This window comes from Amblyomma mixtum, chromosome 5 (genome assembly GCF_055824585.1).
Source record: "Amblyomma mixtum isolate Tamu chromosome 5, ASM5582458v1, whole genome shotgun sequence".
In the NCBI taxonomy this organism is placed as follows: Eukaryota; Metazoa; Arthropoda; class Arachnida; order Ixodida; family Ixodidae; genus Amblyomma; species Amblyomma mixtum.
In genome coordinates this window covers 93619453-93632026 of record NC_143016.1, presented here as the reverse complement: position 1 = coordinate 93632026, position 12574 = coordinate 93619453, and the positions used below count along the sequence as shown (strand labels likewise).

Sequence of the window (12574 nt, the reverse complement as noted above, 5' to 3'; positions counted from 1 at the left end):
GTTGTGAAAATGTCTGCTCAAGCAGCCGCACGACCCCCTCGGGCAAGCGCGAGCCAGAGCATTGCCTTCACGCATATGTTTTCAGTTTACCTCTGCCGCCTCTTTCTGTCGGGAGTTCGGGAACCACTCGCAGTGCCTTTGTCGCAGTGACAAGCAAAGAAATCTGACGTGCGCCGCGATCCAGGAAGGCGAAGAGAGACCGGAGAGACGCTGCCGACGATGCTGCTGGGGTGCTGAGTGCGACAACCGGAAGTCGCAAACCGAACGTCAGCGATTGACATATTCATGGGCGGAGCTCAGTCTGAGAGCTGTTCTCTTTATTTTTTCTTGGTGCTCCGCGCGTACGAGTTCAGGGGGGAGAGGAGGAGCGTGATATTTGATCGTCTATAACTTCGTTATTATTGATGCTAGCTCAAAAGTTCTTGCGCTGGGGTGTCGAGTGGTGGAATGCCTATCTCTCGTCTGCTTTACGTAATCGCAATTAATTTACTGCATAGACCCTATAAAGAAAATAGGAAGCTCAGCGAGTTTGGGGCAATTTTAAGTATTACCTCACTTTTTTGGAATACAATCGGTGGGCTGCACGTGTTTTCAACATAATTTTTTCTTGTCCTTTGCGGGCTATGTATGGATTCGGAATAAACGGTCTTTGTTTGTTTTTTTGCAGTTCAGCCATTATGCACGAAATTCCCAATTCACTCCTATAACGAGGTTTCGTGAGGCTGGCGTTCTGGTTCTGTTGGCATCACGTAGCTTATTTGTACGCGTGCTTCAACAAATTTGATAAACGTTCGACGGAAGAAGCATTTTGTGCCAATAACCATGAGGCGCCGGATAGTTTTATCCGCAATTTTATTAGTGCATTTTTTTTCTGAACTATCTGCTTGAAGAAATATGAAAATCGTTAGTTACTTGGCGACTACGAAAAATCAGGTTTCTCTAAAAGAGAACCACGCTTACTCTGTACTTCCAGCGACTTTGCAGGATTTTATATTACAGAGGAACGTTCTCACTCCTTAGCAAGGAACTGTCTAGTTAAGTGATGATGTAAAAATTTATTTGCTACAAAAATTTCTACAGTAAATCATTTGGCTGAGTGCATAAATTTGTGAACATGTTATATATTAATTTCATTTTTCTTTCAAATTCCAAACCATTACTCAATCGTAAGCAGTTACATCGGCGTCCTCTCAGTGGGCTGTACTGCAATGATATTTTTTTGTTGTTCTCTCGACAGTGGCATGTGGGTTACGAAAGTTTAGAATACACGCCAACAAGACGGGGGTTTGACAGCTTTTTTGGCTTCTACAATGGCTTCAACGACTACTATCACCATATATTGAAATCGGTTGGTATTCTAAGAACATTACAAGAATGTTTCTTATTTGTGTGCGTGCGTGTGTGTGTGTGCGCGCGTGAGTGCCTGCGTGTGTCTGTGCGTGCGTGTGTGTGTGTGTGTGTGTGTGTGTGTGTGTGTGTGTGTGTGTGTGTGTGTGTGTGTGTGTGTGTGTGTGTGTGTGTGTGTGCGTGCGTGTGTGCGTGTGCGTGTGTGTGTGTGTGTGTGTGTGTGTGTGTGTGTGTGTGTGTGTGTGTGTGTGTGTGTGTGTGTGTGTGTGTGTGTGTGTGTGTGTGTGTGTGTGTGTGTGTGTGTGTGTGTGTGTGTGTGTGTGTGTGTGCACGTGTGTGTGTGCGCGCGCGTGTGCGTGTGTGCGTGTATGCGTGTGCGTGCGATTACACAGCCTGAGCCATGAGTCGCAGATGCGTGTTAGCAATTTCCCTAGTAACCGAGAACGGCAGTTAGGCAAAGTACCCGAAGCAGTTTCCTATGTGTGAATATGCTAATATGTTGAGGACCATGCTAAAGATTTCTACGGTAGAAGTATGAATTATGAGGGCAGTTGATAGTTCGTCTTACGCTGGCTCTCCGCACTTCTTTGCTTCTCCTGACACACTGTATTGGAAGTAAACGGTTTCCAATATACTTACTTCATTACTGGCAAGTTTTCCTGCTCGGCACTTTTTTGCGTCGTAATTTCTCTGTACTCCTAGGATGGCCACAGCGGACTCGACTTTTGGAACAATACTGATCCTCTCATGCTAGAAGACAACATTTACGCCACAAGGCGGTTCACTGACCATGCCAAGGACATCATCAAGAAGAGAGATGCGTCAAAGGTGAGCAGTTCTCTTTTCATAGCAAACATAGTTCAACGTTCGTGGAGAAAGACACATCGGTAAACACTCTCTTGTAATTTGTGTGTAATGCAAAGGCGAGATAACCGCGGATCGCTGAAGGTAACTAAGAGGATTCCAAGAGAAGGAAAGCGTAGCAGGGAGTGGCAGAAAATTATATGGGCGGATGAGATTAAGAAGTTTGCGAGTATATGGTGGCCGTAGCTGGCAAAGGACAGGGTTAAATAGAGAAACATGGGAGAGGCCTTTGCTCTGCAGTGGGCGTAGTCAGTCTGATGATGATGATGATGATCATAAAAGTTTAAAAAATGATCTTGCTAATCGCCTGACACTGCTCACTCGAGCAGAAAAATGTTTGCGGCAGTGATGCCACCATGTTGTACATGTCACCATGTTCAACATTTACTGTGGTACTTGAGTGTACCATTGAAAAAGTACTGGTACGATTTCGTAAACTACTTTGCTCAGCGGCCGCTAAAATACTATTCTCGCTGCATCCTGCTGCTATCATTGCCGCGTGCAGATAGAAGGCATTTGAAAGAAAGAGACGTCCAAAGGTGTGTAAAAAAGACGCACGTCGAAGCAACAACGTTTGCCGAAGAGACAACGACTACGGCTACATTAACATTTACCTTAACAGGTGGTACAGCACAACAATATTTGAGATTTGCTGAAGCCCATCACGGTGGGAATCAATAGTACGGCTTTCTACTATAAAATACGTGGACATTAGAGCGGGTGTCAAAATATTAATCATGGTTTTAATGGAACGAAACATAAAACGCGAGATTACAAAGGTGGTAGCACTGGTCTATTATAGACTAGTCTTCCGGGCAGACGCCGGTGCGGAAAAAACTAATTCTTTGATAGTTTTATGACGTAGCTGGTGTACTTAGGGAGGCGACGCTATAGGGTTGTAGAGCCGTCACTCACCACATTTTCTCGTGGAAATGAGTGAAGTAGGGTAGATATTAATACCATCCATTTTCTTCGCGCCAACGCCACAAGTTAATTCACTGCGAACACAAGCGCTCCGCTCAGGTCGTGTCTCCCGAAAACATTATGGCCGCCAACATTGCCTGCAGCCCCTCTTCCTGCTAATGGCTCACCAAGCCACTCACAGCGCATACGAGCCGCACCTCCAGCAGGCTCCCGAAGAAAATGTTGCCAAGTTTGCGTACATCGGAGATCCAAAGAGAGCCGCCTACGCAGGTAAGGACAGCGCACTGTAGGAGATATATACCGGGTGTCCCAGCTAAGTGTAACCAAACTTTTAAAAAAGGCGAAGTGTCCTAGTCCAGTGAAACCAACTGAGGGTTGTTCATAGTCGCGTGGCCTAGTCTTGAGTATTTTTTCGCTCTTCAAAGTTAATTAATTAGTTAAGCTTAAATAGCTAACTCTTTAATTATTGACTTCAGGAAGAAAGTGTCAATGACAAAGTTGTAGATCGCCTCGAAAAACCGCTAGTAGTGCTGTTTCCGCCAAGTTACGAGTTACGTAGCTTCATTTATAGGCCTTAAAAGAAAGTTGTCACGTGACCAGCTGCTCGATCACTTCTCTGCCCCAATGTGCACCCAAAGTCTCATCGAAGAGAGGACTTCAGAAGAAACGGATTTTATTCTTTAAGGCGCGTCTTGGGACGTTGAAGTGGCACCGTTATCATGTGGAAGCTTTTTCTTGTTGTACGGGTTGTGGTTGAAGGCCGGTAAAAGAACTACTTTACTTAGATATTATTTTGCTGCAAATGTCTCAGTAAGCTGTTTCTCAAAGCGATCTACAACTTTTCTTTTGACACTTTGCTCCTCAAGTCGATAATTAAAAAGTTAGTTAATTAAGCTTAACTAATTAGTCAACCTTGAGGAACGAAAAAATACTGCAGGCTAGGTCACGCGACTCTAAACAACCCTCATATGGTTTCAGACGGCTAGGACACCCCGTATTTTTTAAAAGCTTGGTTACATTTAGCTGGGACACCCGGTATATACCAACCGTCAAGAATTCCGCTTTGATCATCATGACAAAACCTTTCTTCGCTGATTGCGCTTCCTAATTTTCTGGACTATTTCTCTTCGATTCACTTTCCTCATTGGGCCGCCTCCTTGGCTCATTATGGGAGACAGTTCAAAAACGGCGGTCTGAAACATAAAAAAGTGCGAGCGCTCACTCTAAAGAGAAAAAAAAAATTGATTAACAAAAGATATTTATAACACATCAAGGTGTCCAGGGGAATCTAAAAGTAGTGCTGCGTGTCAGAAAAAATTACAATGGCAGAAAACTTGAAAACAAGACCGAAGCTAATGGCTCGAAAATAAGTCTCCAAAAATGAACGAAATGGTTGATTGGTTTATGGGGTTTAACGTCCCAAAGCGACTAAGGCTATGAGAGACGCCGTAGTGGAGGGCTCCTGAAATTTCGACCACCTGGGATTCTTTAACGTGCACTGACATCGCACAGTACACGGGCCTCTAGAATTTCTCCTCCAAAGAAATTCTAGCCGCCGCGGCCGGGCCGCTAAAGATCTATGTATTTTCAAAACCAAATGCTGAAAACAAATGCCAAGTTCCATAAAAAGACCGCACTACATTCGGTGATAAGCATCTACCCCGAAATAAGTCCTATTGCTGTTTGAGAGCGTAGCAATATAAAGCATTTTTTTTTATTTGTAGCGCGAGAATTCTCCCTGTATTGCAAATTCTGATGTTTTGGCTTTGATATTTCGTTTCCTTAGATTACTGTACTCGAAGATTGCACGTGCCGCTTGAATATATGATGGGCCGCTTATCTAGTCTATGGCATTGTTTGGATAGGAAACAATCAAATTCAGCTCAGGCTAATGAGCTAGGTTTTCTCCACCATAGAACGAAAGTAGTCCGCATAAATGTGCCACCAAGAAAACTGGAAACCCGCAGCTTAATTCTCGATCTCTTTAACGCGTAATGAGGGCGCTGGGGTTTGTCATATCTGTCTACGGCAAAAAAGCTACTTTTCCGAAACACCACCTTTTCCAGCTGCGAACTCCTTGCGTCATGTTCCACCAATGTTGTGCAATGGTTGTGGCAGACATGCTTCAACAAAAAATTTTCACGTGCCTAGCTTCAACGACCACTCGATTTTCGTTCTGCGAAGGTATGGTGGATGCCTTGGACCAGTCCAATGGGGCGCTGTTTGAAGCGCTCTACGACGCCGGCATGTTAGAGGACACTTTGCTGGTCTTCAGTTCTGACAATGGCGGCCACCCATACGGCAGCGGAAGGCCTAACTTCGGATTCAACTGGCCGCTACGGGGCTCGAAGGCCACACTCTGGGAAGGTGGAATCCGCTGCGCCGCATTTGTGTGGAGTCCGCTGCTAAAGAACAGTCCAAGAGTTTCGTCCCAACTGATGCACATCTCGGATTGGCTGCCCACACTGTACTCCGTAGCTGGTAAGTTACGAAACCCGGCGTGCCGCTGTCTCTGAGGTCTTGATTGTTAAGATTTGGTCATTTCGAGCTAATAATCCTCTTAAGCGTCACGGCTGGAGCAGTTTTATTTAATACAAAGTTACAAGACGATGGATGCGTTTATTTAGTTGTACTTCATTCCAAAAACAACGCAACAGTACTAAAAGATTGTTCTGCACACATGTTACTGTGTCCACAGTAAATCCGAGCGCGCGATTCGACTGCGGCAGCTCCGCGTAAAGCAAGTACTATTCAACAGCAGCAAGCACTTCTACGGCATCCATGATCATAACAGGCGATAACTTTGACTTCTAAAAGGCACATACCAAATAATTCTGGACAAAAGCTTTTTTTCTAATGCAACCGTTTATGAACGCCATTTTTTCATATAATTTAAGATTTCACTGTAACAATCAACATATCCAGAGATCACCCAACGGCGGTCTTGTAATTTTTCTTCTGTTAACGCTTTTCTATGGCAGTCTTATGGCAACTTTCTATGGCTGTCTTAACTCGATGGAAACACTCTAAAAGAAAGGTTTTGATACATATCAGAAGAGTGGACCATTACCTTCAATAATTTCATAACTACATCGTACAGTTTTCCGATTTTCAAGATTTTTATACGAAAATGTTGGACATGATTGTTCCATACTTGCAACAGAAAGCAGTGCCACCTATGTGTCGCAATGGCTCATCAGGTTCAGCACTGCTGCAGGCCTTTCGTGAGTATATCGAATTGCGTCAAAACCAGAGAATACCGGGCACCCGCACTATGACATATTTCTGCTTCTCCGCTATGCATACATTTTTACTTAGGTATTCGAACAGTAGTTTTTTTTTTCCAAACCGGATCGAATCCAAACCGAACCGAACAGTCTAGCTAAAAATCGAATCAAATATGAATCGAATATTAGTACTAACATTCTATATTTGTGTGAATATTCCTACAAAAGGAGCAATCGTACGAAACACTGAACGGTCAGTGATGTCATTGCCATACCGTGCTCTAAGTTTAAAGCTCATGAAGAGAAAGCTTTACATGTTAAACGACGCAGCACCATGCTCCAGTAGCAGGTTGCCACACGAAGTTAATGTAATAATTCTAATACCCTTCAAGTTGCAGGTATACAGGAAAATTACCATTCGCTTGGTTTGCCCGAAAAACCTTCTCACCAAGCCTTTCCACGCAATAAAAGCCGAGCACCAGGCCTAAGAAAATCATCTGCCGATTAGAAAACCGGTGGGTACCCGGTGACGCCAGAGCCAAAGGCCAGGAAATGGCACTGGTTGCACCTACGTATGAGCCACGGTCTGCGAGATCGAGTATCAAGGCTACGTTTTGCTGAATATGCCCCAGTCTTGCCGTGTCGTCCAGTATTAGGAGCGATGTAAAATCATTATATACGCCTTCACAGAAATCGACCGCGTAGTGGCGCTGAACCCCTCATCCGGTTCATACTTTTTGCGGAAGGGTCATTCTTTTCGTCGAAGAAAAATACTCTGGGCCTTACTCGAACCTCGTGCCGAATATTCGAAAACTACTCAAAACGTTGAGTACATATTCGATTCGCTTCGAATAAAGGCACTATTTGATTCTTTCGAATAAATGAACAGGAGGATATTTGATTCGAAATTTTAGAATATTCGCACACCCCTAGATTTTGCATCAAACAAGGTGTTCATGTTTTAGTCTTCTGGGATCTACCTTTTAACGACGTGACAGAAATCGAATACAATAGAGTGCATATGTAACGAACCTGACGGTGGCGCGAATTTCGTTCATTGTACGTGAGGTTCGTACTAAGTGGACTTCCCATGTAACAGGCAAAAATTAAAAGTAGAACGGTTTGACGTTAATTTTTAAAACAAACGCAAGTTACGCGAGCCTGCTTGTACAAACTAGGTTCTATAACGGCGCTTGCCAATCTCTACACCGCAGCCACATACCCTGGTCGATACCCTTCCTATCAACAAGGAGCTTTAGGGATGCTTTATAATTAATCGCAGTGGGAGTGGCCATAGCAGCTGGTTGTAGGCTAACCTCCTCGACATTTTTCTCACCATATTTATTTTATAAAGAGTCTTTACACTTTGCGCATTATTATTTTCGTTAGTCTATGGCTCTCCGATGTAGGCGCCATCATTCAGGGTGACATCAAGTCATTCAGGGTGACATCAAGTCCGGCCAGCTGCGTATCAACGACGCGTTGTCACAAACCCACGAAAATCCAGAAATCGACAGCGTCCTTCGTCGTTCGTGAGTGTATAAACCTTTCCTTGCAGGAACCATTCTGTTGCACTGTGCCGTCAGTTCCATCCACGCGACCTTATAATTCCACGGCGAGGAACAGAGAGATCCGAAGTCGCTAAGTTGCTGTCAGCATACGCTATTGACGCGTCTCCGTAACTTGACCGCGTGAATTATGCTCAAGCTAAGTGGCACTCCTCGTGTTCGGTGCATAACAGCGCAGTCAGCGTAGTCGGGGTTCACACCATGTGGTTCACAGCATAGTTACCGTGCAAGAGCAGGACTTTCGCACTTTACTACCTGGTTATGGCAAAACTGAAGCAATCCGATGAACAAATCATGTCGTCTCCGTAACCTCTCTAAACTTTTGCCTAGTGGCACATTTGTATAATAAAAAAAAAACGCGCTCATTGAGGCTTTTGTGTCATACCTGCGCCATACCAGCCCTTGTAGCGTCCAAAGAACTGCGCCGTGCGGGTCTTCGCGATGAAAAACGGCAGCCCCCATTAGCTGCCGTCAATACTTGTGCACAGAAAGAAAAAAACGCGAAGCTTACTATACTTTCCACCTCCGCTAGACGTCGCCTTTCAGGGCATGAGTTTTTGACAACCGCAAGCGATAAAATGTTTCGTCGCCACTCTATACATTCCGTATTTTTACTTTTTTTTTTGGTCGCCACGTTCTTACAGCAAAAAGTAAGGGAGTGGTTGCCATATAGGCTTGAATGCGTTCGTTGCTCAGCGCTGCTGCAAAAAGCGTGGTTATTGCAGTCATCGGCATACGCAACAAAAAGAATGTTGAGTGCGGAGACTATGACTCTGCCCCAAGAAATCTCGCAACCATGAATTCTGTGAGAAGAAGCAGCGCACAAGCAAGCGAACTTTCCCCAGGTTACTCGTAAGCGGCATGAATATGTTTATAAGAATATGTTTTTTGTCTTTGCGGAGGCATCCATTTGCAGCATTAGGCTTCATCTCGGGCATCGCTCACCGGTTTTTTCTTGCCCGGTCAACAGCGAGTTCCAAGCAGGGCCCCATATAATGGGCTATGTGTAAACTGTAGTTCTTGCTTTTCCCCTTAAGACCAGTTAGTGGTCAGCGTTCATCGCATTTGTTAGCACAAAAATGTAAGCCCAGTCGTCTTTTTCTGCAGGTGGAGATGTGCATGCGCTTGGACCGATAGACGGCGTAGACCAGTGGCAAGCGCTGTCCAAGGGAGGGCAACCTCCCCGAAAAGAGCTGCTCCATGACATCCACCGCAATGCCGGACACGCTTCCCTTCGACACGGCGACTACAAGCTGGTGATAGGAAGCTACGGTGACCCATGGGACAACCGCAGCCAGGTTCCTTGTTTCTGAGTTTTTGTCTTTTGCAACAAGATAATTTGTTAGCAGCAATCGTCTCGTCATTGGGACGAATCGTCCACATGCAAAAAAAAAAAACAATGATACGTTTGTGCTCAAAGTAGGTCAAAATATTCAGGCCGTATAGGTTTCTCTTGAGCTGCATAATGGATCACTTACGGCATCCCTAAAGGGGAAACAGCTTAGAAAAGGGGATAAACCCTTCCTGCAGATACTCGAAGAAAAACAGTACTATAATTTACTAAATGATAAAAATTGGCGCGCAGGTGGTCGGGAGAAGTCTTCCCTGCGACGATCTTGACGAATTGCAAAGCCGAAGCAGGACGGCAGCCGTACTTCGGCGTTTCTACGGTGACCGGCACATTTTCGAGGGTGGCAGTGCAAAGAACTGGAGACGCAAAGCCACCGTTGACTGCGGGCGAGGCGGAGGCGCCGCGGACACCACGAGCTTCCGCGCTGGCCAGCCGTACTACCTCTTCAATCTTGCGAAAGACCCATGTGAGCTGCACAACCTGGCCAACAAGAGCTCCTCAGTAAGAATACGGCATGCTGCGTATATTTACCGTGTGATAAGTCTGTAATACGCTGCAATGAAGTAGAGGTGCAGAAATATCATACATACTTATTTTTTCATATTTTTGCCTTTAGGTTCTTTCTTCAATGCTGAAGAAGCTGAGCATTTACAACGAGACCACTGTGCCAGCCATCAGTGGTTCAGTGGACCCCAGGGGATTCCCCGAGAACAACAACGGAATCTGGGCCCCATGGCTGCCTTGAAAAGCATGAACTATGTCAATATGTCTCCTGCAACTCAAAAACCAGAAAAGGTGTGTAAAAAAAAAGAAAAGAATATCGCCAGCTTATTTTTCTTTATTAATGCAGTTTCACGCACTAGAGCAAATAAAGAAGTCTCAAAGCTTCAAATCTTAAGGCGGTTCAAAGTTGATTGTCGCATTTTGCCTCAATCCCTGAGGCGAAATTCAACAGCGCACACGGAAAACTGAGATGTTCTTTCAAAAATAAGATATTTTGCATTCTTGATGTGAATGCATACAAAGTTGGCTCCATGGGCACCAACACAAACTTTCTTAGTCCAATGTTATGGCAAACACTGGATCCAGATAATAAATTCAAAAAAGTAAAGTAATTTGAACAGCGCATGCTACACAAGGACACAAGACGAGGAAACACACGCACGAGCCCATGAGCTCACCCTGTTTACAGGATCCAGATAGAACGCGGCACCATTTTGTTCCATCATCCACTGCAGCATGCAGTGCTATAGCTAGACTATGCGCTAGCCTGGTTACGCGGCTGACTTAAATTCCCTGCCTTCTTCGCATATTTCTTAAGTTTTAGTGTCAAAGCTGCATTTCTTCCCCTTAGTCTTTGTTAAATGGACTGGATATGCTATTACGTTCGCAATACTTGAAAAAGAGCTTTAAGACGTGATTGGAGGTCAGACCGAACAGAGTTTGTTCCTTATCAATGTGCTGTACAAGCCGCCGGCATACTTCTTCGGCAAAAGTTTGGCACTAAGGCCCTAAAGCCAGTTTCTGAATTTTATTCCCGTCGTGCCCCCTCGCTTCCTCTACTGCTTTGTGCTGTGCGTTGTTAAAGGGACGAAAACACCAAGCGGTCCAACCACTGTTTGATGCTCTCCACTTCTTCCTTTATGTATTATCCATGCAACTCGTCAACCAATGCTTTCTTTTGTACGTTCAGACCATTCTAGGAGCGATGAAACAAGCATTAAGACAATCATAGTTACTCTATGTCTCGTTTTGTCCACGTGTAGCTTGCTGCTAAATAATTGCTTCGTAGAAGATGAGGAGGAAACATTTTTATGCCTTGTCTCAGAAAGCAGCGATAACAAATTGCAATAAATAAACACTTTCATCATGCCAGGAGGCTTCGTCAGTCCAGCTGCGCAGTTCTAGAAAATGCAGCGTGCAGAATTTAGCCTCTTTTCGACAACTTGCTGGTTCGTCAGAGCTCACTTTTCATTTTTTTTATGTTTAGAACAGGCAATCTCATCAGCCTCAAGATCAACTTTAGTGGACATGTGATGGATCATGTCAGCTTAATATACACTTATTATAGCACCGGATTTATAATTTACGGGGCGCTGAACAAAATGTCATGTTTTCCCTCCATTGCATTTTGCCCCACTGTCCTCTAAAGCGTGCCGGTGTCATAGCATGCTGCTGCTAGAAATCTCCGCGTTAACCGGATGTCCTGAGAGATCGTTACTTTTAGAGACTCGAATTGGCTTTTCGCGCAGAAATATTGCAAGCTCGTTCCTTCCTGTGCTGCCTTTCTGAGCAAAAACCAGTTCCAGTAATGCCCCAGCTAGCCTGCAAAAAGGCTGTCACAAATTAAATGTCAGCGCTGGTAGTAACACGGCAGTCGGGACTTGTTGTTCAAGAGTGTGTGCGATCACACATTCTAGTGCAGCCTGACAGCCTATAGGAATTTGCCCGCACAACTTCTTGTCGACTTAATTCTGTACTGTGCTTCCTGATTTTCGTATATTTGCGGTGTAATGAAGTTTTGAATCCTCAAGTGCTTTGCAATGTCAGATTTAGGCTTCGCTGTAACGAAACCAAATTCATATCACCAATAAAAAGAAGAAAAAAGTTATGACTCATTGGTGTATCCTACAAAAGGGCTCACCGCCTATGTGCTTCTTCAGAAGTCAATTATTTTAAAGGCAATCAACGGTGGTTTTACCCGTTTTTCACCCGTCGTTCACTGTGCGTTAATTAACAAGGCTGTGCACATCATGCTTGGCTCGCCATTGCCAGTGTATTTTTTTAATACAAGCATTGTTAAAGCAATCGAAGTCTTTCCGGGGTATGCGTCCGAGCGTTAGTTTGTGCTCAGGTTTCGCGTGTGAACGTCAGCTTTAAGCAACGAACTGTACAATTCCTGTCACACTAACTTTGAACTTTTTCCTAACCCAGGAACCAGATCGTTTTTTCCAAACTATTTTCGTAGAACCTCTCCGCATCCCTTTTTAACGAGTAAGCTGCGCGCGCTTCTAGCTACACACTTTGTTACATGATCAACACCAAGTGCGGTCGCAGCCGCCATTGGGCTTCTTGAGGGCCACATCGCTAACCCTAACGAAACGCTGCCTCTCCCACGCTACAAAATTTTAACGGCAAGTACCACTCGGGATCTTTTAGACGAGTAGCCTTCTAAAATATATCTCTCTGTATCGGTATGCAGCTGTAGTTCCACTACGTACGCACGAAGCAACACATGTTTGAATTAGCGGTATCTAAAGTGGATTAAACCGCTGTCCTTTTCCTATTAAATA

The 12574-nt window shown here is 44.6% G+C and overlaps 1 protein-coding gene across 2 annotated transcripts in view; it reads left to right on the top strand.

Moving 5' to 3' along the window:
• LOC149343080 (arylsulfatase B-like) overlaps positions 1-10995 on the top strand; it is a 45170-nt gene extending 34175 nt beyond the window's left edge. For both annotated transcript variants that reach the window (XM_089545600.1, XM_089545599.1), the window contains 7 exons: positions 1238-1348; positions 2050-2175; positions 3279-3405; positions 5320-5616; positions 9038-9228; positions 9516-9782; positions 9898-10995. In XM_089545600.1, the coding sequence (XP_089401726.1) occupies positions 1238-1348; positions 2050-2175; positions 3279-3405; positions 5320-5616; positions 9038-9228; positions 9516-9782; positions 9898-10026 (1248 nt within the window). In that variant the 3' untranslated portion in view covers positions 10027-10995. The remainder of the gene's footprint in view (positions 1-1237; positions 1349-2049; positions 2176-3278; positions 3406-5319; positions 5617-9037; positions 9229-9515; positions 9783-9897) is intronic.
• The last annotated feature ends 1579 nt before the right edge of the window (positions 10996-12574 follow it).